General features: G+C 38.3%; 2 protein-coding genes and 1 long non-coding RNA gene across 7 annotated transcripts in view; 1 reads left to right on the top strand and 2 right to left on the bottom strand.

The window, feature by feature from the left end:
* pde10a (phosphodiesterase 10A) overlaps nt 1-10,364 on the bottom strand; it is an 82,033-nt gene extending 71,669 nt beyond the window's left edge. For all 4 annotated transcript variants that reach the window (XM_017309050.1, XM_017309052.1, XM_017309051.1 and 1 more), the window contains exon 1: nt 8,299-10,364. In XM_017309050.1, the coding sequence (XP_017164539.1) occupies nt 8,299-8,374 (76 nt within the window). In that variant the 5' untranslated portion in view covers nt 8,375-10,364. The remainder of the gene's footprint in view (nt 1-8,298) is intronic.
* Nucleotides 10,365-12,003: 1,639 nt separating this feature from the next.
* Nucleotides 12,004-19,944, bottom strand: tbxtb (T-box transcription factor Tb). The gene is made up of 8 exons (XM_008429939.2): nt 19,647-19,944; nt 19,286-19,550; nt 16,943-17,077; nt 16,652-16,713; nt 16,506-16,567; nt 16,241-16,417; nt 15,296-15,428; nt 12,004-14,510 (listed from the first exon to the last, which is right to left on the bottom strand). Exons 1-8 carry the CDS (start codon nt 19,850-19,852, stop codon nt 14,240-14,242), a joined length of 1,311 nt encoding a protein of 436 aa, XP_008428161.1. The 5' UTR covers nt 19,853-19,944; the 3' UTR covers nt 12,004-14,239.
* Nucleotides 19,945-20,346: 402 nt separating this feature from the next.
* Nucleotides 20,347-26,109, top strand: LOC103477062 (uncharacterized). 2 transcript variants are annotated; one of them, XR_535573.2, is made up of 4 exons: nt 20,347-21,865; nt 21,990-22,229; nt 25,225-25,280; nt 25,523-26,109. It is a non-coding gene; the product is annotated as an uncharacterized LOC103477062 (long non-coding RNA). The 2 variants fall into 2 exon arrangements; XR_001777363.1 differs by having other exon boundaries at nt 20,347-22,229.
* The last annotated feature ends 1,869 nt before the right edge of the window (nt 26,110-27,978 follow it).

Below are 27,978 nucleotides of genomic sequence, written 5' to 3'. Positions count from 1 at the left end.
CAGAGCCGTAGCCAATGAAGTCAGAGATAGGGCAGGCTCGAGCAAGGAGATGCTGTTACTGCCACTCACAGGAACCCGCTCGGGCCTCATGTCCTCCACATCACAGCGCTGGCGCAAATTATGTCTGCCTGAGCGTCTGTGACACATGCATGCACAGTAAAATGTAATTTATGCGCATTACACACATGTTCTGCACGGCTCTCCTGCACTGAAATCAGCCTGCCGGTAAAAATCTCTGTGGAAGATTTTAGCCGGAGTTTGTCTGGGGAAATTGATGAGAATTAGCTCCACACACCCTGAATTACATGAGTCTTTATAAAGCAACGCATTGTTAATTTATAAAGCAGCTAATAACAATGTAGGATTATTGTTTCATGTTTTAAAAAAGCAGCAAAGACTCCAGTGCAACAGTGGATGTGACACTAGTGTTATACAATACAATGTGTTTTGTGGGAGGTGTCTCAAATGGAAATAATCAAATTAAATTTGACCAAAAATGTAATTTCTACAACAAAAAAAACAAAAAAAGAAAAATAGGAGGGAGGAAAGAGACAGCGGCATAGCTACATAAAAACCCCACCCTGCTTTCATTTTTTTCTGTCTTTGACGTGCGTCTCGCCACACATCCGTCACAGATGTAAATTCTGGGTTTTTAGATTAGCAGTTTGTGTTTCTGTTGGCACCGGTGCTGACCCAGATTATTACATCTGTAATTCTAGAGGATGATGAGATGATGATGATGAGCATGTGGTCAGAGCTCCGTGTGGGAAGGGGAGAAAGAAAGAAAGAAAAAAACAAAACAAAACAAATTCATTCGCTTTGCCGATGTCATGAAGTCAAGCAAAAATGCCTCACTGTGTAAATCTTAAGCTGCAAAAAAATAAATAAGAGGAAAATAGGGAAGTCAAATTTGCTTCCTCTAATGTGCTCAGAATGTGTTTCACCAAAAAGGATCTGTTGTTGATCTCGAACAAAACGTGGGTTTAAAGCGTGTTTCACTTTGCTTTTTTTTTTTTTTTTTTTGTGGCGTTAACAAAAGAGAATCAGCTGCAGCTCCACTCGCAGGAAACACATCGTGCAGCTGATGACGCAAGCAGGAGACATGAGCCGTGACCTCATCCGCTCCTCATCAAACCGTTACTCTGCTCTCTACCTTGCACACACACACACACACACACACACGCACGCAGACACACACACAGACACATGCACACACATGTAATACTGAGTTAGTGTTGGCTTTGAAGAGGCATCCATTCTCCTTCAGTGCTATATGATGCAGTCGCTTTGCTTGCTGAACACACACACACACACACGATCACTGACGTGCTAACCATGACTTGGCCTGAAGCAGACCTTCTGCTAAACACATGCTGGGACCATTACTGATGCACATGATTGGTGTGTATTTTTGTGTTTTAGAAAGAAAATGTGAGCACGCTGAGGTACATGTACAAAATTATTCCTGTTAATATTATAATTATTACTATTATTGCTGCAGCAATAATAGTAAAATATAATAATTCTTAGTAATAATGAATAATGTTATAACTAATATGTTAATACATTAATAATTATTAGTATTTTTGTAGCAGTGGTGCTTTTTTGAAGCAAAAAGATTAAAATACTGATTTTATTTTAAATATATACAGTATATATCTTGCTGGCTGAATAGGTTTACTAGTTAAATAAATTGTTATATATAGGAGAGCACATTTTCTTGTAATATATTAATGCTCCTGAAACTTGATCAGACTTCATTGTGTTTTCAGATTAAAACAGTACTAGATTTAAAAACATATATTGTCACAACAATCTCAAAAGTGTGCTGTGCTGATGTGTTCAGTTATTCTTAAAGTGAGATTCCTACTTAAAATCCTGTAGAACCAACAAACTAAACTTTTATCTGAAGGAACTGTGGAGGAGCTGCACAGATTCACAGCTCAGGTATTAGAATCTGCCAATACTTCAACTATACTCATGCACAAATCTGGTATTGATTAAACAACATCAAGAAGTTTGAATTATTTCTGTTTGCAGAGGGGCACAGCAAACAAACGTATGTTAATTTATCTCTGCTCAGAGGGAACTAATACTAAACTGTTTTGCTACATGCAAAGTGCCAGGCTTGTCAGAGCACTGAACCCACCAAAAAAACCACAAACATGGTGGTGGCAGCATCATGCTGCCACTTCACTTTTCTTCAACATGGCCGAAAGTAAAAAGGGCTGAATACAAAATCATGCCACACATTTCAATGTTTTTTTGTAAAATATTTTGAAAATGATTCATCATTTTTCTTTAACTTTATACTACTTTTCAAAGGTCTAACAAAAAAAAAAAATTCATATATTGTAATTTGTGGTTGCAATTTTGTGGTTGCAAATGGGACAAAGCTCAAGACAAGACAATTTCTGCAAGACGCTGCAGAAATTGTCTTGAAATGTCAAGACAATTTCTGCATGTCAAAGTTCTGTTTTAAAATACAGAACTTTGAATGCCTTCATAAAATAATACATTCATTTTGGCTTCAAAAATTATTGTAAAACAAAAGAGGAAAAAAGAAAAAAGAATTAGTTTTGCAGCCGCTGGTGTGAGAAGCAGCTGGTTTCCTGCAACCCTCGTCCGAAACCAAACAAAGTCCGTATGAATCATAAGTGAGAAATATGGGTGCTGACGTAGAGGCCCGTCGATTTCTCTGCACAGCACACATAAGCACAGGCTGAGGTGGCTGAGCAGCCAGACGCCAGGTCTGCCTGTTTACTGATAACACATGGACACAGTCCATTCATGATCTTAAGCCTACCACACACACACACACACACACACTGACCAGCCTCGTCACTTGCCCCTGCCTCAACCTGAACTCCTTTGATAAGCTGCAACAACACTTTTATAGCTCTGGCTTTAATTGCTGCAACTTTGTGCTTGCTTATTAATAGAGTCAAAATGAGAAGAAACAAACTCAACATTATGGGTCAACACTTTTGTCAGCAAATCAATAAAACTTTTTATCTGCCTTTTATTGATTCATAAAAACTCGGATAATAAAGCTTCATTTAAAATTAGGGCACATATAAATCTGTCACATTGTGGGAGACTTTCCACATTTGTTACCAAGATTAGAAATAAAGCTGTTAATTAAAACAATATAACAACCATAAATCGTGAATGTCCTGCTGTGCTTTGATGCTAGCCGCAGCTCCGAGATGCTTCATCTTTATACTTTAGCACCACCTAGTGTCTGTCTGTGGGAGGACATGCAATGAAGAAAAAAAGCTGTCAATAACACAGAGAAGATACTAAATATAACATAACAGGAAAGAAAATGCTTCTTCCAGGTTCAACTTAATTCTTGGATCTGCACTGAACTCTGATTATTTTAACAGAAACAACAATTTTTTTTTTCTGTTAACAGCAACCATTTTGAAATTTATGGAACATCATATAAGGCAACTATTTCTCAACTATCTCTGAGTACTTAACAAATATGAGACAAAATATTATTCTGTTTCACCTACACAGGTAAATCTTTTGGTTTCATTGTTTGAAAAACTACAATATGCTGAAACAGACAATAATCCGTACAATTTATGCAAGAAATTAACTAAATATCAAACAACATTTTTGAATCTATTACCCGTTTTACACACTAAATAGTTTTAGAAATAAATAAAGGACGCGCGTTTAAAATTATTCTGATTTGTTAAACCTTCGGCTCAGCTTGGAGAGCAGGTCATTTGCACAGCTGTGATGATTATTAATGCATAAGGGGTAGGGGGACGCAGTTGGCACCCAAGGGTGGCCCTGTAATTGACAGGTTCACGCTGCACAGTAAGAGGAGAGACAAAAACGCTTTGTTGTCCTGATATGAATCTGAATGCCCCGGCCTCTACACCTCTCCTGGATATCTGAGCAAACAAAAACCATCGTCATGAGAAAATACGAGCTTGAGTGTTCAGATGTTCTAGTGAATAAAGCAGCAACGGCAACACAGCGGCTGGCTTCATTTTAGATGCAGGTATAGAGGTTCCCTCAGTAAATTAGAAAAGTATCAGGGTGTCATTTATTTCAATAACTGATTAAAAACTCAAAATTCACAGATTTTACTGTTGAGGAAAGTTCAGTGGAAGGAAAAATGTGATAGATAAATGTATTTCGGTAGCTACGCGCTGTAATTATGAATTTATCAACATTAACAGAAATATATGCTCAAAATTAATGTATGAAACATATTAGTTTCACTTTTTGAGTTAAATGATTCAAACATTTTCACAATTATGAACACACTTGCATTTGCAATGTCCACAAAGTTTTTTGTTTTTTTTATTAAGCTTGAGCAAATCCAATTTTTTCTTCAGGATACTGCTATTTAAATTTATTTAACATGTTTGTTGTGTGATGGTGTATTTTTGGTTTTCTCACACATATTCTCCAAGCATTTGCATGATGCCACATTTAAATTCGATTTAAAATCTGAAATTGCTATATGACTGTGCTTCTTTCAGTAAACCGCAGTGACCCAATCACACATAAAAGCACAGAAGAGGCCAAGCATTTGAGTGGGAGAGGTTCAGTGGGTGTTTACCCGCTGAGGAGTCACAGATGCCCCTCACAGTGGGAGAAGGAAGCTCCTTGCTCTCTCCTGTGTAAGCCAAGGGAAACTCTGATTTGGGCACAGAGCCCAGCAGCAAAACACAGAGCCGAGGAAGCAGGTCGCATCTTCACCGCAAACCGAAGGCAAAACCGACCAGAACGTCTGCAAAGTCCAGAATGGCATCTGTCTAAGTTGGTAACGACGTACATAGAACATCAGATCATAAAGAAAAGCTCTGCTACGTTTGTTAGAAATGAATACTTGTACTGCAGAGTTGATTCTTGCATTGAAATTTAAATTTGATCCAAAATCAAGACTACAAACTTTACCACGTTCAGCCTCTAATCATTAACCTTTTGTTTATGAAACTACAATTTATGTTAATTTACTGATTTGTCTAATTTTTTAAAGTTTCCTGTATACAAAATAAGCGCTTGAAACAGTAAGATAGAACATCAATATAACACTCCGATTAATGACACATGCACTCATTTTAATTCTAATTTCTGACTTGCACGTTTCTGTTTTTTCTTTTGACTTTTCCTCAGCAGCTTCTGTGTACTTTCTAGTTTATTTTCTGTGATGACCTGGTGAGAACTTATTTGGCCTCTTTGCTGTTTTTTAGATCTTTTCATGCCCAACTTACTGTTCCCTTTTAAAGACCTCACCGGACTCCATTGATGATAAGAAATCAGGGATGGCACAGTTTCTCTTTGTCAAACTTAAATATAAACAATCTTCTGCTAAACCTCTACTCTTAGATTTGACATCACTGAACATATTTTTTTAAAATAAAAGTTACATATCGCAGCTTTAATTCTGCATCTGTTGGTCTTAAATGTACCCAAGACTAAATGACTTTATTGGATCATCTGCAGTGGCTACATTAACCAAACCATCAGTGATTACACTCTAAGAAAGCTGCAGCACACAGACATATTTAGTGATGGGAAACAAACCTGATGTCTTTATCACTTAATGAAACTGTAGCCAGGCAGTTTTTCCTGCACACTTCATACACAACTCCCTTTTTTAAAGGTGATTTTGAAATGCCTCTTAACCAATATGGCCTCTCCAACTGCTGAGATTTATGTAAAGATGCAGATTGAAAATGAAAAATTATTACACTTTGATCCTATTAAGCAGCTAACGGTGATGCTCCGCTGTGTTTCATCAAGTCAACGGGAAGTTTTAGAGCACTTTCTGCTTCCCTTTCCTAACAACCTTAAAGGAAATGTTGATTTTATTTTCTATCAGGACTTGATTGTTGAAAAAAGAGGAGAGGCAACCTGTCCTTTAGCACTACTACAGATGAAGCCTGGCGAAGCTCTGAAAAAGCTTCAAAGTTTTCAGTTTAACAGAAAACAGTGACATCTGGTGGCCAATTAAAGCCATAGCAGCAACAACTGACATGGCTTCGTCTGATTGTGGTGGTTTTAATCCCATTATGTTTTGTTCATTTATATAGACTAATTATGTCATAATTATGCATTATGCATGAGAATGAGCTACATGTTATTTTTTAATAATAATTTTAATTAAAAAACAACTTCATATCTATATTTCAAACCAACTGAGCACAAAGTGGAGTGACAATGACATTCACTTATGACGCGGAAATTTTTTTTGTCATATGTGAAATAATCTGTCAGAGAAACTAGTACTTTTTTAAATCAATGTTGAGGAATTGTTTACTTAAAACAAGCTTTTGTATCTTGTTAGTTAGTTTTGTCTTATTTTAAGTGTACTAAGATATTTGCAATAAAAAGTAGGCAAAAATTCTTGGTAAGATTTAGTGTTTTTTCCAGAATAGTTTTCAGTTCCTACATCTGCTCCAAGGCAAAATAAATGCAGTAGAAAAACTATCCAAAGAAGAAGAAAATACCATATTTGGTTTGAAACATCCAAATTTGGTGGTTTTAATCAAACCATCAAAAGTATTCATCAGGACTCCGAATGTAACTCCATTAGATGGTTTGTAACGTGAATCCCACCTTGACAAACGCAATCTCTAATTTAAAACCAGTTTTCCACTTCAACATATTTTTCTCCCACAGAATGAAGAGCAAACCGAGCCGACCTCCATCTTCCTCTTTAACTCTGCTGTCATACTGAGGATTTCTGCTTTATTCTGTAGCTAAAATCTAAATCTATTGTCTCACAATTGTGACCCCACGGCGACTAAGAGGGGATTAAAAAACGTAATCCTCTGCATCAAAAATTATTTTCCCAGAAATAAAGATGCTGGTACCACTTCAACGTATCCGTCACTCCTATAATGAACACACTCCGACTGCACGGGTTTATACAAGACATTTTGGAGACACTGGATTACTTAATCAACATGATTAGTGTTGGATTATCTGTAAATTGATCAAATGACTACATCCTGTATGTACTGTATTCATCTAAACCTATAAAACATCAAGCTGGCAACCTCCGTTATTTTTTCCGTTTTAATTTCTCAATTCATCTTTTCACAATTTATCACACAACAACTAGAAATGAAAGTGTATTTAATAAAATGTTAATAATAAACTAAAAAAAAATGCGTCATGCTTCTGTAATCATCCACCCTGAATTAATGTTTTCATAAACTAGCTCCAGTTTGAACATCTAGAAACTATTTTTATTTATTTTTTTGCCCATTTGCCGATAGATCAAGTTCGGTCAGATTGGATGGAGAATTTAGGTCTGGACTTTGACTGGACCATTTTAATCCATGAATATGTTCAGATCTAAACCAGGGGTGGCAACTCCTGTCTTTAAGAGTTTGGGTTGTTCCTTTAGGAGGTAAACCTTTGTGTAGATTAACATTTGCCCTGATTTATCTCCATGCATCTTAATCAGCTGTGACAAGCTCACCTCTTCCTATTGAAAAAAAAACGCCAAAGCATAATTGTGCCAGCCCCATGTTTACCCATGTCGATGGTGTGTTCAGGCGGAAATAGAGCGTTTGCTTTTTTCCTCGGTCTTGAAGACCAAAAAGGTACATTTTTGTCTTGTCTGACCTGAAAACCTTCTCCCACAAGTTTGCTGGGTGGGTGTGGCTGACTCTGAGTCAGTTACTCCTCTGTGCCATGGATTGATTCTTGGAGATGAATACGGTACTCAGAATGAAATTTAATAGTGAAACTTCTCCATACACTTATCTGCTAGGTTCCTTTCTAGTCATGACTGTATTTGTTCAGTAATTATCTTGATAAAGATGTATTTAACCCCTTTATTGTCTCAAATTGACCTCAAATCACAAAACACAAACCTAAGTGGCTGATGTATAACACTAATGCCTGTTGATGTGTATCTAAAACAGAAACTTAATGCAAGTCCTTTGGCAGAATCGTGCCAAATTCAGGTAATTTGCACATTAAATGCTACAGATTGTGTGTTGAGTTCAAATAATCTGTTGAATAGCAAAATGGGATACACATTTTTATTTGTGTATAAACTACATTCTTCTGAATGCAATTAGCATACATCAGAGCTAGAGGGGGATAAAAATCAATGCATGCCACACTTTTCAGATTCATTTGCAAAAAACTTTTTTGGAAAATGATGTATAATTTTTACTCCACAATTACGTGCTACTTTGTGATGGTCTGCAATACTGGCTCTAACTCGCTCAGGTGTTAAGAAATGCAAACCATTCATACACATGCGCTCTCCCAACAGTTCAACTTTTAAACAGCCGTCTCTCTTACCTTGCTGCTCGCTGCTCCGTGCCGGGGGGGATTCCTGGATGCCCTGGTCATCAGGACTTTTCCGTTTCTTCGACATCTGCCGCTTGCCTGTTCCAGTGATGGACCGATGCGCCGCCGAGTCTTGTGTTTATCTACCCGTACAGCTACTGATAGCGCGAGAGACGTTCAACCGGCGGGATATAAAACACATTCAACAGTCTTGAGGAAGCGTGATAAGAGATGAGAGGAGATTTCAGCCGCATTCATTCAGATCCCGTCTCTGCTGTGAGCCTCTTTCGGCGCGCAAAGTTGCCGAGCACCGGCCAAGCGGGCATCTGGAGACGCGGTAAGGCATGGAGCCGATCAGCTCTTGCAGCTATTCACTAATAATCGGACAAGATGATTTCACAGGATTGTCCACGGCTTATTCCCCCCCCGCCCCCCTTTCGTCTTCTTCTAGTCAGATGAGATGGGGAAAAATTGCAACCGAAGAGATTTTGTGGATCACGTGTGTCGCTCTCGGATTATGCTTGGACTCTGGTCAGATGGAAATTACGCACTGACGGCAACTTGTTGATCCGTGTCTATTAAAAAAAGAGGGAGAGAGAGAGAGAAAAGGAAAAAAAAAGACTTCCGTCACTCCGGATGTGATTAAAAAAAGATGTTGGACTTTAACATTTCTGTGAGGTATTTTCTTCTTGAATGCTGCGCTGGCGACGTCAGACTCCAAGTCTAATCAGGAATGACGCACGGGAACTCTTGGGCATTTTTCAGTAAGAAAAGAGGCCAGTGTAAACGTAGATTATCTGGTTGCAGTCTTCCTTCTTAGCGTACACCAAACCATGTGAGGAGTTTTTCCACCTCTTCCCAGGCGAGCAGCAGGTAAATACGCAACGTCTGTGAAAGTGGGGAAAGAGCCGGTTCGTCTGTGACTCCCGGAACCAGCCTGATCCGAGTGTCAGAGCAACATAAAAGGGAACAAACAGGCAGCATTGTGTTGTGAGCGCAAGTCAGGTTTGTTTTCACTTGAGCCACATTGCAACTTGAGAATAAGCTTTGAATAAATGCAGCAAGACTCCAGAAAAGAGCCAGTGACGCCACCAGTATATGGCTCTTACAAATTGTCAGTTTTCCTTCCCTTTCGCTCCACTCATCTCTCTAGTCTGTTTTGAAGAAACATTCCCCTTTTCAGAGTAAAACTCTACATAGCTCCTCAGATTATTTCTTTGACACGTTACATTTGCTGTCAGGGGGACACAGATGGGTGCCTGAAGCCTCTCTTTCATTCTCTCTGCTGCTGATTTATTTATGAGCATCCCCCGGTCAGAGGATCGTTTTTCCATTTACTACAGCTGGTTTAGATTTCCGAAGCTGCAGCACCTACACTGTTTCCCTAAAATGTGCACGTCTGGACGTCAAGGTGAATGTTTTTCGTTGCTTTCTTGCAGTTGCATTCATGCATTTGACGCTGGTATTTTCTGAAGGGAAGGTAAACACGCCTTTCTGTCCTCCTCCCCCCCCTAACTCTACCCTCCTCCCATCCCTCATTCACTGCAGCTGCTGACGTCAAGAAATGCTTGCGTCAATGCGCCGTGCTTTGACTGAGAGCTTTTTTTCTCTCTTTGGGATCATAATGGGATTATTAGGCTTAGTGAAATACCCTGCCTTCCTAGCTTTTATAGATTTTTTTTGATGAATCTCTCTATTTTCCCTCCTCGCTTTGAATACAGGATAAAGACATGAGATACATAATTGGCTCCAACAGAAAGGTCGAGTTATTTCCTCAATCTAATGATGATAATGTTTCCTTTGGCTATAAAAGCAATGGCCATAATTTCAGAAAGAACCTACTGAAATAATCATTTTCAATAATGCACCAAGACAACATGGTAATAGGATGAGTGTAAAAAGTAATCAGGAACGCCATACGTTATTCACTTTGTCTCGCTCCACCGTTGAAACCAGATATTTGCACACACACTGTACAAAAACACAGTGTGTTGAAACAATGAGATTTTATTTTAGATGTATTTTACTTGTTATTGATTATTTTCTAATCTGTATCTTTTGCTTCCACCAGATTCACATAGATGTTTGCTGGAATTTTGGCTCATTCCTCCTGACAGAACACCTTTCTATATGAGTGATATATCAGTGCTTTGTGATGGGCAGTGTGTGTAAATAATTTGGCAGTATTCTTAGTCATTTGGAAAATCGAGTTGCTCTGAAGCATTAACTTCTTGACTGGTTAGATGATGCCGCAATCAGACAAGATGTGGTTGGCGCTGCAAAATCTTGCGAAGTAATTTTGACCTAGTTTCTCGTGCAAATGTCTTAGCATACTTGAAATAAGAGAAAACTAATTTACAAGCAACTTATGAGCAAAATATAAGAGTTTGTTTTAACTTAATAATTTCTTAATATTGATGGAAGAACTGATTGTTCTATTGGCAGATTATTTCACTTATAAAAAGACATTTCCCCATGTTATAAATGAAATAATCTACCAAAGGAACAAGCATTTTTTTAAATCAATGTTAAGGAATTATTTACTTGAAATAAGCTCCTAAGTCTTGCTAAAAAGTTTCTTGTAAGTTAGTTTCATTTTATCTCAAGTGTACTAAGATATTTGAAGTTATACTTGGTAATATTTTGTGTTTTTGCAGATGTTTGTCTTGGACGTTCAGTCAAAAAAAAAAGAAAAAATCTGCATAATTTTTGTGAAGCAATCTTGTCTATACAAAGAAAAATTATTTGATGCAGTTTGTTGAATGTATGTCACAACAAATCAACACAAGAGGGTCCAACCAGGTACTATTAATGTCCACCAAGAGTAACCAATGTTACTGGATTTACTGGAACAGAGTGGAGTCTATAAAGACTCCAGTGAATAATGTGGGTGATTGGATTTATGCTCTGTTCTCTGGGGACTGCCTGAATGCGGGGGAGGATGTCATAATGTCCCATCGCTGACCTTGATCCCCCGGGCTGAATGGGTTCTTGTGCCTCTCGGACAGCCTTGGAGCACTTCAGACATAAAGCTTCTTTTCATGCTCTGTCAAGCTTTCAGTTGCAGCACATTTGTGCTTTTCCTCAAACGGTAAAACCCGCTGCAGACATCAGCGATGCTGAGTTTTATCTGTTGACAGAGGGACAAAATGTTATCTGAAGAAGGAAAGCAAGGACAGAAATGAACAAAAATTTATGAAATCTTAAAGGTGGCATATTCTTATTTGATCAGACATAACATTATGACCCCCTGATGTTTTGGTGCCAATGTAGCCATGAGGCATGAACTCCAACTTACCTCTGAAGATGTGTGATGGTATCCAGCACCAAAATCTATGAACAGCACATACTTCAGTCCTGTAAATTGTCATAACTCAGTTGAAATTAGTAATAGTAAAGAGGATAGCTTGTTTTTTTGTTACGAGTTGTCAGTATCTCCTTACGGTCACTCAGAATGAAATTGCGGTAATTCTTGAGGTTAACCCTAACCTTTTCTGGAGTAAATATGCATCATTTAAAACAAATAAAATTTTCCAAACACTTTTAAGCCAAATCGAAACTTAAATTTCCTCTCTCCAGTGACAGTTTTTGTATGAATATGTAAACTTGAGATGGTGAGATGATGTAGGATATTTAAAAAAACACAGAAATGACCCCGAGTCCTAAGCCGAGAGTCAGATAACAAATTCAGCACCAACAACCACCTGTGGTGTGCAGAAATGTTTTCCTCCCGTAAGTAAAGTGTTCATACCACACGGGGTCAAGATTTCCTGCTCTCTGGTCATGTAAAGATCAAAACCAAGCACAACAGAATACCACTTTGCTTCCGATTGCTCTTTAGACACAAATTTTGCTACAAATTCAACTAAAAAGCATCTGTGACATTAAACATGTTGTCTGGCCAACCTGTTTTGTTCAATTAGAACTATTTTTCTCATTCATATAGTCCTTAAAACTCACTAGTTTTGAGAAACATTTCCCCAATTTTCCAGTGGAACATCTTGACCAACATCAGATATTGTGGGGACAAATCAAATCAGTGAGATTTCATTCTGCAGTAAAACAAAAAAAAAAAGAGTTTTGTATTATGATCCTTCATAAAACTTAGAAAAATATGAACAGTGACAACATCAATCATGTTTTTTCAGGATTTTGATCAACACTTCTTTTTTTTTCCAACATTATCATTAAAATACCCTCTTGCTCTCTGAATGACTGTCTGGTGGTTAAAAGCTGTAACAGGAAACAACAGTGAGCAATTACATTCAGGCCAGACAGACTGTAGAGCATTTTGTTTGTTCAGATAAGAGGGTAATAAACATTCAAATTACACATATAATGATTTATGCCACCACACTGTCTGTTGGAAATTTATGCACGGTGAATTTAAGCATTTTGGTGTTTTTTGTTTTTACTTCTTTATATACTTTTCCCAGACTTGTGTGCCTATTTGCTATTTATTTAAGAAATCCCTAAAGAACATGACAAATAAGCATTTTTTTACTTTTACTGCAGGATCTCCACTTAATGAACAAAATGCTATAAACCTTATCTGCTGTTAGTCTATTGCTAAGTGATGTATTTTAGTTTTATGCTGTTGACAATCATATTGGTTTAAAGATATGCTCTTAATGCCCACTCGTACATTTTTTTTTTACTTCCATTATCATCTCTGCACACATAGTGGTGAAAAAAAAGAAGCAACAATCCACCTCCAGCCATTTCTTACCCATGTTACATATTTTGTGCAGCCATGGAAGTCATGACCCCTTAACTTAATAAAGTGTGATTTATAAAATATTTAAGTTATTTGTGTTGGGAATGATAAGGGTGACGATGATTATAAAACAATTACTTCTATTTTTCTGAAATGTCTGGGAACCGATGGCAGATATTAAAATCAATTTGTTTGCTGGCTTGTTAACCAAAAGTGAGTTATTGTTTTTCTGAGCAAAGAGACAAGTTTATTGTTCTGTTATTCATTTATCTTCCATTCAAACTCGTCCTGTCTATGCTGGTGTAGGAGTTGTTCAGTGAGCAAACGGCGGAGAAACAACTTACCATGTCGGAAACATTGTTTATCCGTCGCCAGCCACGCTAGCTAGCATTAGCATTTATGGCAAGCTAATGATGTGGAGAACCAGCTGAGCGAAAGGGGGATTGGCCGAGCGTTGCATAAGACCCGCCCCTCCGGCCTAGCGGTGTGCAATTTGTGCAGGCATAGTAGCTTCATATTTTATCACTGATTTGTCTCATGTTATACTGTGAGGACATGTAATGACAGTTTTAACAAATTATATATATATATATATATATATATATATATATATATAGTACCCCATTTTGTGGGGAACAAGCGGAACGTATACCTGGTTGGGATTAATTTATAAACAAATGACATTAAATGTAATCTGAATTCTTCCTATTATGGACCCACAGATTCAAACATTAGAAAGCCAGAAAGACATTTTTGTCATCTTAAACACAAATCTATTTTTGATGTAAAGAGGAGAAGAAAGAAAAACAACAAACAAAAGAAGTGTGTTCTATTATTAAGCCACATCTTCTAACAAGGCAACAAAAAAAAACAAAGCAAAACAAAACAAAGAAAACATTTATTTACAGAGCTTAAAACGATTTCCCATTTACAGTATAAATATTCTTAATTTCTAATTCATATTATTTGAGCTTTATGATTCCCCGCTCTAAATTTTGTGCAGTTATGCTTAATATAAGCAGATCAAACAGATCAACTAATTTAAAAAAAAACAAAAACATTTTATTCTTTAGTAATAAACTGAGATTTGTTTAGAAGCTGATTCAAACCTCCGCTGGTTCTTCTTATAACACCGTGAAATACTCCACACACTTTGTTTAAAAAAGTTTATTCCTTCTTAAAGTAACAAGAGGTTACTCAAGAGAAGGTCTCAATCAATCCTAAGTGACCCTCTAATCAAAGGGATGGAGGCGTGACGGGGGTCCAAGCTGAGGGCAGCCGGCCGTGGGGTGAAGCTTCATACTGGACAACGTCCTGCACCTCTGTGGCGGAGCTGCCGTCATACATGGGAGAGACAGAGGGGGGCGCTGTGGCGGAGTGAGGCAGACTGGGATAGTGACTGGACGATCCTCGGAGGAACTGGGAGCCGAGGCAGCTGCTTAACCCCCCGTTCTGGGACACTGGAGTCAGCGGGGAGTTACTCACAGACCACAGGCTGGTGTACTGACTGGAGACACAAACACGCAGCAGCAGTGTCAGTATCAGCATCAAATGAAACATTGCAACACGACAGATACAATCGTTTTTTTCTCTCACTCTGATATATTATCAAATCTCATGGTCCAGATCCCTTTTTTTTATTTGTTAGGTTATTTCATTTATTTATGTTCTGAATGAAAATACGTTGTTGGAAAAAATATTGTTATATAAGGCTGTTACCTCATCTCTAATAAAATTGCACATTTCATATTACTGTTTAAGTCAATACATTTTGCGGATTAAGGGCGAAAAGTGGCCTTCCTCTTGCCATCCATAGCCACAGTGTTGTTGCTGCACCATGTATTATTACACTGTCTTGAGCCGAAGTGGGTAGAGTCCCCAAAGATTATATTCAAGTAAGAATAGCACCACTTCAACACAGTTTTACTCAATTAAAAGAAAAATTAACCATCCAAGATATTACTTAAGTAAGAGTAAAAAAAAAGTTTGGCAACTCAAGTATTGAGTAGCTTATCGAAACATCATTTAATATTTAAAAATACATCATCTGACATCAGAAAATATAAAGTTATATGGAAATATTGGTATTTTAAAGATTAAAATGAAAATAATTTTAAGCTTCGTGTTTTATTTTGTAGTTTTAACTAAAGCTGCACCGCTTGTACATACATATTGTCACTTATGGCATTTGTAACCATCATTGCATATATTTTTCTTTTTATTCATTTCCTTTTTCCTTATCTGGTTTATGTTTCTAAGTATAAATAAGGAAATAAAGATGGGAGGCCAGACCTTGAGTTGGCTGCAGAGGCGGAGTTGTGGGTCATGGGCATCATGCTGGAGTGGGTCGGCATCTGCAGACTGGACCAGTTATCGTGGCTGGGGAGCATCGACAAGCAGGATGATGAGTTATCTGAATATCCAGCTGCAACAGAAAAAAAAACCAACTACAGTTTCAGCTTCCTGTTCCAGAAAATAAAGGAAGAATATTTTCTGTATATTACAAATATGAGGAGAGTTATTGCTAATTCTTGGTTAGGCCTTCTCTGAAGCAGAGTTGTAATAGTTTTTCCTTATTGATTATGGTTTTTCTTATATATATTTCAGTTAACAAAAACGTCTTCTCAATTTCAGTTTTAGTGGCGCAGTTGGTAAAGTTGTTGCCTTGCAGCAAAAAGGTTCTGGGTTCGATTCCCGTCTTTCTGCATGGAGTTTGCATGTTCTCCCTGTGCATGCATGGGTTTTCTCCGGGTACTCTGGTTTCCTCCCAAAGTCCAAAAACATGACTGTCAGGTTAATTGGTCTGTCTAAATTGTCCCTAGGTGTGAGTGTGTGTGTGCATGGTTGTTTGTCTCTGTGTTGCCCTGTGACAGACTGATGACCTGTCCAGGGTGTACCCTGCCTCTCGCCCGGAACGTTAGCTGGAGATGGGCACCAGCAACCCTCCCAACCCCACTAAGGGACAAGGGTGTAAGAAAATGGATGGATGGATGGATGGATGGATGGATGGATGGATGGATGGATGGATGGATGGATGGATGGATGGATGGATGGATGGATGGATGGATGGATGTTATTAGTTTTAGTTAAGTATAATTACCTTAGTCTGAAGACAAACACTTTACAGCTCTGCTGTTTCAAACACACAAAGCTAGGAGGAGTGTGGACGATTCCCCAGCTCAGAAACATTTAGTTAAAGTTTCTGGTTATGTACATCTGGAAGCAGGAGGGACTCACTGGGGGAGTGGGTCCGATGGGCGTACGGGCTGCTGTAGGGCGCAGAGCGGTGGCTCCTCAGGCTGGAGTAACGCTCACAGCCGTGGGAGGGCGACAGGGCAATGGGACTCCCAAACTGGCTGTGTGGACTGGTGGGGGGGCAGAGGGTTCCCGTGCCGTGAATAAACCAACTACCCACTGGTTCCACAGAGAAGAGGACACATATTATCAGCACTATAAAAAAACAAAAAGTATAAGTTAAAAATGTAATTTAAGAAAAGATTACACTGGGAGTAGCCAGACTGGGGATTCTCATTAGCTTCTTCCCTCATGTCTTTGTGATCATTCCTGCACAAAAAAGAGGGAGTAGTTTGATTATTTTGCCTTTACGTCAATATTCAGGTAAAAATTTAAGTTTAGTCTCATTCTTACCTTTCCTTTGCATCTAGAAAGGCCTTGGCAAAAGGGTTGTACTTTATTTTTAGAGCTGTTATCTGAAATTCAAGTGCACACGAAGATCTTTACAAGCACAAACTAAAAGTGTGTTGTGCAAACACTGCTAGCATGATCTGATTTCTTCCAGTGACAGTTTTTGTTATATGGCTGACCGCCCAGGGCACCGTGGCCCGGAGGGCACCACGGAAAAAGAAAAAGGCAAAAAACAAGATACAAGAAACTGCTTCAAAAATATGGGGTTAAACCAAAACGTGTATTTAAACAAACCTCTTCATTTTGGTATGCTGTTACTGCGATGAACTGCGTCTCTGGGAAGGAGTGGCTGGTGATCATCCTGCGTGGGCCTCCGACCCTAACAATGTGGATGCGTGGCTCGTATTTGTGCAAAGAATTTAACATAATCTTAAGAAAAGTGAACAAAGCAAATAGAAATTACTTTTGATTAAATCATAATTTATTCTTGTATTTCATTTTTTTTATTCTTGCATTTTAAAATGGAAAAGAGAGAGTACACTAAAGAAGTGAATTTTAAGGACAAATATTATAATTGGTAAACTTTAAATCTAGCATTTCAACTTGTAAATATAATGTTAAAACTGTTTAATTTCTTAAATTTCCTACCAAACCAGCATAAGATGATTGGGCTGCTTACATACATTGTATTGTGTACAAATTAATGTAATAAAAAATGTAAGAATGATCATAAAACTCATAAGATTTCTGTCTTCAGGCAAAAATGTTTAATTTGTATTATTGCCAAACTTAGCCGCAGTGCTAATGCTACAGGTAAGCTAAGCTACTGCTAAAGTTAAACTCGTTACCAAGCTGAGATTAGTAAAACTCAAAATCTATTTTCAAACTTTGTGGTTTAGACATTTTTTGTGTTGAAGCAAGAACTTAAGTTTGTACCCAGTACAGCAACAGCGCTAATGCTAAACTGAAGCTTTCTTGCTAACACTTTAGTCAAAGTGAGCTAAATTCAGCAAGAATACATGACTGTTTTCTGCGTTTCTAACTAGCTTAGCGACAGCATTAATATTAACACCAAACCTGCTAGCAAGCAAGCTTAGTGAAAGTTACGAATTTTAATAAGTGTCTGTGTCAAACTTGATGACAAGCTGGGCTTTTTAAAACTACAAGCTGCATCAAAAGTTGTTGTGACAAAATGTATGCTTTGGTGAGATAATTTAAGTTTTTATTCAGCTTTAGCTTGCTTAGGAACCCTGTTAATGCTAAGGTCAAACTTTCTAAGAAACCGAGCTTCTTCACCCTGAGGTAGAATAAAAACATCCTGGCAGAAACTGTGAAGGAAAAGCTTTTAATGCCACCTTGCTAGGATTTGATAGCAGTGGGCAGCTTTATTAACATTTCAGTGATGTTTTAAGTCTCTTTTTAAAGTAAAAAAGAGCACAAGTGATTTAATGGAAGAAACAAAAAATAAACAAACAAGCAAATTAATAAATAAACAGAAAAATTATTGTAGCAAATCAATGAAACCTGCTTTCTCCTCTTTTAAATTCATATTTATACAATTATGACGTATTTAAGACTATAACTGCACTAAAGACTGAAGCTGTGAAACTGCATCCTTTATTGGTCAAGTGTATTGATCTGAGTTTGAAGGTTTGAAATAAAAATGTCATTCTGGATTGATTCATTCTGAATTGCGTTGTTGTTTATTACCAGTTAATTGTGCAGGATCTTATTTATAAAATGCAAAAGTTACAAATAAATTAAGTTTTTATGTAATTAAATTGTTCTGAGTACAATTATATGGATATCAGTTAGAATTTAATAAATTACATTTTAAAAATAGGACAGGGTTTAAGTATTCAACTTTATCCACCAGATAATCATAGAAATGTATTCCTTTCTTTCTATTTTTAATGAATGACATTATAAAGTTCAGTTCTCACCAGGCATGACATATAATGGACTTTATGAGTTTTTTAACACACAAAATGGCAATTTTGTGTGTTAAAACAGGAAAACGACTCAAAAATATCTTTGTTGTTAGAAAACAACTATTTTTTTCAGATTGGATTCTAATTATATTTTGTTTTTTGTGCAAAGTAAAATGTAAATAAATTGCTTCATCCAAGAAAATTGCACACAAAATGTTTGCCATTAAAAATGATCATGTATGTTTGTATCTTTTTGTCCAGTTTCTTTTTATGAATGCCATTTTTATTTCCACTATTTACCTTACATAACAAATATTTGAACATTTTTAAAACTTTAAGCCATCAAAGTCAAGTTTTAACATTTAAAGTCCTTCTCTTTCTATATTGGTTTTCTTTTTTCACAAAAAGTTGCACTTTTGAATTCTGTTGGGAGGGATGGATCATCCGAGCCCAGCAGGTCAAAATTGTCAACATTTATTGTGTGATTTATTTTTTTATTTACAGCAAAAAAAAAAAAAAAACTTTACAAAGTCGTGAACAACGTGTTTTTGCCCTCACTGCATGGGGGGAAAAAAAACATAATCACGAGTGGAAATCAATAAAACAGGACATTTTGAAAGCACGGCAAGAACAAAAATCAATATGCAAATTGATAGATCGATTTAATTGATAAATTGGCAACAGCTTGCTTCAGCTCCACGTTTACCTGACCTCCGCCGTTGAGCTTGTTGGTGAGTTTGACTTTGCTGAAGGAGACCGGAGCCTTCATCCAGTGAGCCCCGAAGTTTGGAGAGTCTGGGTGGATGTACACGCAGCTGGGGGTCTGGGGCTCCGGTTTACCTCCCGGCACCCACTCCCCGTTCACGTACTTCCACCTGTGGTTGTCCGCCGACACAAAGTCCAGCAAGACGGAATACATGGCGTTTGGGTCCAGTCCAGAGACGTTGACTTTCAGAACCGGGAACATGCGCCTTAAAGGAAAAACGACATAAATACCAGTAGAATAGATCGATTTATCGATTTATCATTATTCTATCTATCTATCTATTTATCTATCTGAGGCTCACCTGCCGTTCTTTGTAACTATCATCTCGTTTGTGAGGTCCTTAAATTTTTGCCACAGCTCCCGTTCATCCAGGGACACTTTCAGGTCCCTCTCGGTGGGGTCTCCCTTCTCGCTGCCGGCCTGCAGCTCACTCTCCACCGCACTGAGGAGGTGGTCCACCCGGTACTGAGCGGCCTTGCTGGGACACTCACCAGCGCCAGTCGCCATCAGGTCAAACAGCTCCAGGTTTGACAATAGCTGCGACTTTATGAGGAAATATTGAAAGACCTAAGCTGTTCTGCTTCTGAATATATACTCGGATGAGCGGCTCCATGGCTGGACGGCTGTTTGGAGGAGACGTGGTTGGCTCGTCTCCCCTTTGATCTTTGCGGGCTTGTCGCTGATTGGCTGAGAGCAGCCATATTATTCAGGGCCCACAGGATGGCAGCGATTTGAATGAAGCTTTATTACATCGACCTGTAAATATTGACACTTAGATCAAAGCCACACCTGCAGCAGCCAGGCCACTGCAGGGCTGACCAGGGCCAGTCTTCAGCCGCACAAGGTCCGAGGTTAGCCCACTTTTATTCATTACTTCCTCAACTTTTAGTTAGTATTTAAAATAGTTCCTAAATACAGTAGATTAAGTCGTTGGAGTTCCAAGAATGCTCTCATTTAATTTTTTTTTGTTGTAAAATCAGTGATTTCTGAAAATCTCACATTTTTCTAGTGAATAAAGTTAATTATAAGATTAAATCAAACTTTCAAAATACACCGAAAAGCACAGTAACTCAAAATACTCACTGTAACCAATAACAAAAAATAGTTAATCTAACAAAATGTGGCAAAAAAAAATTCTTTATCGTAACTGGGATATTCCTGCACACGTAAAAGTGTGATTATTGGTGATTTGAGACAATTAGTGCCTTGCAAAAATATTAATCTTTTTGTGCCTGTATAAAGGTTTTCACATTTTGTCACATTATTACCACAAACTATAAATTGTATTGTGATTTTGTGTCATATACCAACTAATTTAATTTGAAACACTAAAATAAAATTAAATGAATGGGGCAGCAGTTCCTCTTTTAGCATAAGAGCAACCCTAAGCATACAATAACTCTACAGTGGTTTAGATTAAGCGTGCTCATTTTACAGAATGGCCCAGTCAAAGTCCAGAACTAACTACAACTGTTGCAGACATCTCTTTTCAACCCAAAATTATGCGCTACTTTGTGCAAAATACCAATAAATCACATTGCAGTTTGAAGTTGTAACCTGAAGGTGTAAATACGTCAGCACTATTTTTTTGAGCGTAGGGACACGACTGTTTAGTCCAAGTGCCAATGACTTGTTTTAAATCACCGGATAAGAACGAAGGGGGGAAAAATCCTTCCACTGACAACAATAAAACATAGGACATAATTTACTTCTGAGTAACACTACAGTGTCATCCTCATAAATAACAACTGTGTTGCCGTGGCGACCAGCAGAGAAAAAAAACAGAAAACAAACATTAAAAGCAGACATTAATGTAACGGCTGCATGGCAGCCTCCATAGAGCTCTGAGCTGTTGTGTTGTGGCTGGTTTATGTTACTAACCAAACCTTGGACGTCCTGTTCGTCCTGCCAGCAGAGCGAGTCTGTCTGTCTCTCTGTCCAACTGTCTGGACTGGAGTTCACAGCAGGCAGAGAAAAACAAATGCCACTCAGGTTAAACTCTGAAGTATCGGGGGCATTTTTTTCCAATTGTGTTTCAGGCTGGTATGCAACCAGTCCCTGGAAAAGTAGATAATCCTACGTTTAAAGTTATTGTACATTTGTCTCAAGTATCCTGCTCTTCTCAAGAATGAATGTAAGAGTCCTCTGGTATTTTCTTCTCCACTACGCACACAACTCACTCGCAAATCAGGATTCTTGCTCTCCCGGGATTGTAAAGTTGCAAATGTGAGGGCTTTTATCTGTGGGTGGCAGATATTACGATTATTTATCATTTCCTTATCCATTAATCGTTTTGTCATCAGAAAAGAGACTCCTTTGTGTAGAAGGTGAGGAAACCACAGTGTAAAACTCAAGGGTGTTATAACCAGTGCCATTTCAACAGTGCTGGTGTCCCAGTCGGCGCCTGAGTCTTTTCCTTCAACACCATCACCCAACACCCCCACCATGAGCCGGCCCTCACATGTTTGCAGCATCATAAACGAACGTTATTGATCTATTTCTACAGCGTCAGCCAAAACTGTGACTATTTTTATTAGGATTTTAAGTCTTTAGATTTTATGACTGTTCAGGAAGAAAATAAGTCAAGTGTTAACTAAAAAAGTAGTATGTAGTTTTGTTATTTATTTATTATTTTTTCCCTTAGCAATACTTTGGAGAATAAACTATTTCATTAATGAGCTTCAGGTCTTTGGGTTGTGGCTGCACCAGCTTCGAACATATAGTGAAACGAGGCAAAATCACAACGTTTTACTAAACTCACAGAGGATTGAATGATTGAACAAAGAAAATCTCAAACACCCGTGCCTGGAGATCAACCCTGGATGACTCTGATAAAGGGAGCAGAGTGACTGAACTGTGCAACAGTTTTCAGTGCATGCCTGGGGTAGGTAATATGCCTGCATGCCAGCTGGCTTTGACCAATGTGTTTGTCTTCTCCAGCACTCCTTCCAGCTCTTCCCTGTTTGCCTTTGGTCCATCTTCACACAGAAGTGAGAGGAGAGAGGACTCCACCAGCGTGCCCATGTATCTCAGCTCAGAAACATAACCCAGTCACTTACGCCTTTTCTAAAATGATCTTTCTGTTTAGTAAATGTTTTGGGTCAAGCAAAATAAATGCATAAAAAGTTTCTTCAGCTACACAAAAATCTCATTAACTTTACCACAAAAATGATGTATGTTTTCTAAAAGTTAGTACTTTCAGTCACACCGGAGAGAAAAGTCATAGCAATTGCATATATAAGTCTGGGCTGTGATTATGCTACTTCAAAACCTTATTCTTTATCTATTTATTTATTGAGGTCTGGAGCTGACAAAGCACCACCAAGCCACCATGTTTGATTGTTGGTATGATTTTTTTTTCTTCTGAAATGCTGTTTTCAATCAATCATCAATCAAATTTTATTTGTATAGCACATTTCAGCAGCAAGGCATTTAAAGGTGTTTTATGATCAAATGGAACAAACACCTTCCAAAAAGTCCTACTTTTGTCTTGTCAGTCAACATGTTTTCCCAAAAGCCTTATGGATCCTAGAGATGTTATTTTTGGGAAAATCTGAGATGGGCCTTTTTGTTCTTATTGGTCAACACAGTTTTCAGTTTGAAAGGCTCCCATGGACGCAGTTGTTGCTCAGTCTGTCTCTTAATTTGCAAAACCGTGAACACTGACCTTAACTGAGGAGCATAATGTCTGCAAGGCTTTATAGTCGCTGGTCTGGGTTCTTGTAACCTCCTACATAAATTGTTGATTGCCCCTCTTGGAGTTATTTTGGTAGGGCGGTCACATCTGGAAAGGTCTACTACTTTAACATATTTTCTTCCTTTGTGAATAATAATTCACAACAGTTAACTTGAGTTACAAAGACTTAGAAGTGTATTTGTAACCCTTTCCAGACTGAAACGTGAATATGTTTGATTCTCATATGTTCTTGAATTTCTTTAGATTGGGGCAGCAGGTGTCGTTCTTTTAGACATTTTAGCTCATCATCAGACAGATCATATTTAAGTTTGCTTGCATAGTGCTAAGTTGGTTTGAAAATTATTTTGTATTTACTCATGTTGTCTTTGTCTGATATTGCAATTTCATTTGATGATCTTAAAACATTTAAGTGCGACAAAAAAGATTAACAGAATAAATCTGCAAGTGGGCAAGCACTTCTTCACAGCCCTGTATTACTTGAAATTAGCAAGTGACATAAAGCACGTCCCTTATTAAACGCAAGATTGAAATATTTCTGTGTTTACATTTAGTTTGGGGTTTGAGCCTTTCCCAGTTTGCAGCAACCTGGCTAACTTGATTTCTGTGATGTGTGTCACCTGCACACACGATTTGTTGTGTTGTTAAGATATTCTTAACAGCGTGCTACTTCTCAAGAGCAGCCATAGACCTCTTCAGCTCGTACGCGACAACACAGCACACTTGGGTGACAACACACTTTGCCTGCTGGGTGCAAACTTGCTACAGGGAGGACCCTAGCGTTTACTCATCAGACAGCTGCAGCAGGCCTGTTCAAATCCCATCAGCTGCAGACAACACAGGTGGAGAAGCAGGATGGGTGTATCCACATGTTCAATGCTAATGCTAACACTTAGCCTTAAATTGTAGACTGATATGGGGAAAAACTGCCTTCAAATAAAGTAAGCTAGCTTAAGTGGCTAGCTTAAATCTTCCTCATTGAAGTTTGTGTGAATAGACATGGTGTGTTCTAGTCTAATCTCATTTTGCAGACCTGTAAAGCACAGTTGTGAAATTCAACACATTAAAATGACTATGACCAGATGGCCACGAAGATAGCAAATTACTGCACCCAGTGTCCCATAAATCATCCCAGCTAATATTGAGCAAATAAAACCCGGGCAGGTTGGATGAATTGGCTTGTTATTTAAAAACCCAACCAGGGGATTTGCAAACTCTCCATTTGACTTCATCTCTAATTGCTTTTATTTTCGGTATTTCTCACGGACGTGGGGAATGTGCTTATGGTACAGCCGGACGGTAGAGGCAGGAGGGGCCGCCGTCTCGTCATGTTTGTTTGTGGGGTCGATGGGATTTCACACCAAGAAGTTGCCAGATCAGCTCTTCTGTTATTTATTTATTTTTTTTACATTTCAAATTTGACATGTAGGTTCACAGCTCATACAGATCTTACACTGAAAAGTTCTTGTTATAAAAAGAAAATGAGAAGTTTACTCTTACAAATTCACAACATATGAAGAGAGAACATCAAAGCGTATTGGGAGCAAAAGCAAAATAGAAGTAAAAAACGAAAATGCTAGAGAAACATGCCTCTGAAAATTATTGTTTGTAAAGGAATAATGATTGAGAAAGTTTTCTCAACTCAACTCCTAGGATTGATTACCTACCATCCATAACTCCACTAGTATTATTAGTATTATTACAGCCAGATCAACAGAATCAAAATGATTTTAATGATGGCACTTTTCAAAATGTAGTGTTTGCTGCTGGTTTTCTCAATTGTTGACCATATGGTGTCTTTTATGACTTTGTATTTATGTGTTTTTACAAAGTAAAGCAGTTGGAACTGCTTTGTTGCTGAAATGTGCTACATAAATACTTGATTGGTTGATTGATTGATTGATTGAAAAAGGTGTTAAATAGAAAAGAAATACAGAAATATATACAAATATAAACCATCAACATGGCCATGATTTAAAGAGTTTCAAGAAGAGATTACAAAGTTGGGCTTTGCAGCTCCAGTGTTTCACTTTGAAAGTCATTATCTACAAATAGAGAAAACATGGGGCAGTGGTTCTCAGGAGAGGCAAGCCTCACAAAATTAGTTAAGGACTCATTCAGAAGAAGACCAGAACAACCAGCCACTGCAGATTTAACTTATTTATGTATTTCGTGTTTCCACAAGACTGGGAAAAGATGGCATCCACTGCCAAACAAGAACAGCACAAAGCCCTGACTCGGGTGAGTTGTAGCATCAGTTTATCTATTTCGCCTAACTTCATAAGTGAAAATTCACATTATTAGGATGAACACATTACATGTTTTCCCTCCTGTGTCAAACTGCCCCAGTGTGCCCATGTGGTTAAGTCATGAGCTACAGAGCTGCAGCTTTCAGAAGAATTTTATTTGAGAGACAGTCGGAGAAGGACAGAGACAGAAAGTTGTGGGAATCAAGATTTTAAAGCGACCCTCTCTTGTTTCAGGGGCTGGGAAACAGAGCCCACAGAACAAATGAGAAGTAAACACGCAGCCACAGGAAGCCATTTACTGCAGCAGGGGCCAATTAGGCCCCAGCAGGTGTTCGGGACTGGGTCCTCTTTGGTCCTGCCTCACCTCCGTCTGGCAGAGCGCCGACCCAGGCTGAGGAAACAACGGGCAGTTTCATTTGCTCAGCAAAGTATTCCTACAGGAGGGCCCCTAAAATCCTTTATTGTGCCCCCTTTGTCCTCTGCCCCACCCCCTCCAAGTACAAGTCATTAGAGAAGACAATTACATCCTCCTTATGAAGCTTGACTTTTACAGGAGGGGAAGATAAGACAGGATCTCTCTCATGGAAGACCCCCGGAGCGTATTGCTGTCTTCACACCCAGACAGAAGTGAGACGGGACGGTCAAAATCAAAGTCAATCCCCAGGGAAGAGAGAGCAGACACAACAGGGACTGAAATTCACATCCATGAAGGACCCAAATGATACTGTCTCTTAAAAATAAGTGGCCCTCCAGCTGTTTATTACATCTTCATGCATTGTTCCTCTTGAACTAAATAAACAAACCTTGGCTGGTATCGTTTAGCTTGGTGATAATTTATTTGATCTAATTGTAACAGCAAGTTTATAATTTATATCTCTTTGTCAATTCGAAAATACTTGATTAAATTAAATTAAATTAAATGTTATAACTCAAATTAAGATTCTTCAGAGTTGTTGTTGTAGATGGTGATGGGTGTTGGCAGGAAGGAGCTCCTGTAGCTCTCTGTTTAACAGTGACTTTGAAGAAGCTTCTGAGTGAAGACATTGGTTTTCCTACAAGTCTCATTAAGAAGATGCTCAGAGTTGTCCATACTTTTTTTCTTTATTTAACACTAAATATGTGAAAAAATGCAAATGCAAATCAAAAGCAGTTCTATTTCCATTGAGCAAATTGTGCTGACTAGTTGTTTCTTATTGAAAATAAAAATCCCCATTTTATTGATTCGTTTTTACAGTTTCATACAGTTTTTCTCAGTTTCTCTTTAGTCCAGTGATTACTTTACTCAACTTGCAAATTAAAAAGTTACATAAAATATTCCTCTTTCATATTTTCCAAAGCTGTATATCACAACAGCCAGGCTGCGTTGTTCATTTGTCAGCTTGATCCTGCTGTGAAAACGGTGAGAGTCCAACTGTGTGGCTACAGAGAGGAACCTCTGCTGCCCCCTTGTGTTCATTCCGTCAAAGAGCGACCATAAATCCCCAATGCAACAACGTCAAGTTACATTTCCACCAAAGTTAACTTAAATGGATAAAAATGTGGGCACATATGGAGAACACGCAGCTACAAATTGAACTTAATCTGCATTTGGTCCAAGAGTCTCTCAGTAATTGTCCTTCTTTATTGTATTGTGTGCACCTTTAAGATACATTTAAAATATGCTTGTGAGTCAAGGGACCGTTATTTCATAGAGTCTCCTACTATTTTTATGACTGAGTGTTACAATGTATCACTGAGGTGCAGCTGCAATGCTAAAAGAAACACACAAAAAAATCTAGAGTGACTGAATTATGTAACAACAAATTGATTTTCTCAATGTCACACTGAGCAATAAACAGCCTAAAATTCAACTTGACAATTTAGGGATTTAACTGTATTAGTTGTATGTTTATGTTTGCTACATGTTGCCTTTGTGAGGAGAGAGCAAGTCTTAGGTCGTGTATCTTCAAACATTCCTCCAGGTGGCGCAGGAGGATTGGAAACGTCAGCTGGAGACAGCTACCAAAAGAAAAATAAAGCAAACAGTGGAGACAGAGATAAGTATTAGCAGACATTCTGTTGAAACCAGAAGTTTACATACATTGAATCAAAAGACACTTTTATTTTTATTTTTCTGTGGAGCTGCACAATTCTGGTTCATCTTTGCTGATAATTTCCTTAAAGGCGCCTCATTCATCTGTTCAAAAAGTTATATGCAAGACTGAGTTACGCCAGACATGATGGGAATGTCCAACCATGATGATGTTCAGGAAGGAGACGGGTTCTGTGTCCCACAGAATAACTTGTTTCGATCCAAAATGTGCAAATTGACCCCAAAACAGAACATAAAGCCCTTGAGAAGATACTTCTGTACCGTGTCGGTCCCTGTACCGACACGGGCTGAAAGGCCACTCAGCGAGGAAGAAGCCTTTACTTCAAAAGAAACATAAAAATGAACACAGGGATAAAAATCTTCTTTTTTGGAGACTTGTCCTTTGGTCTGAAAAAAACCAAAGTGGAACCCTTTGGCCATACTGACCATCGCTACATTTAGAGGAGAAACAAGGATGCTTTTACCATTCTAACTATCAAGTACGGTGGTGGCAGCATCATGTTGTGGTGCTGTTTTCATGCAGGAGGAACTGGTGCACTTCATAAAATAGATGGCATCAAAGGACATCCACGTGGAAATGTTGAAGACATCAGCCAGG

The sequence above is a fragment of the Poecilia reticulata genome, linkage group LG15, assembly GCF_000633615.1.
Source record: "Poecilia reticulata strain Guanapo linkage group LG15, Guppy_female_1.0+MT, whole genome shotgun sequence".
Taxonomy (NCBI): domain Eukaryota; kingdom Metazoa; phylum Chordata; class Actinopteri; order Cyprinodontiformes; family Poeciliidae; genus Poecilia; species Poecilia reticulata.
This window is presented reverse-complemented; position numbering and strand designations above follow the sequence as displayed.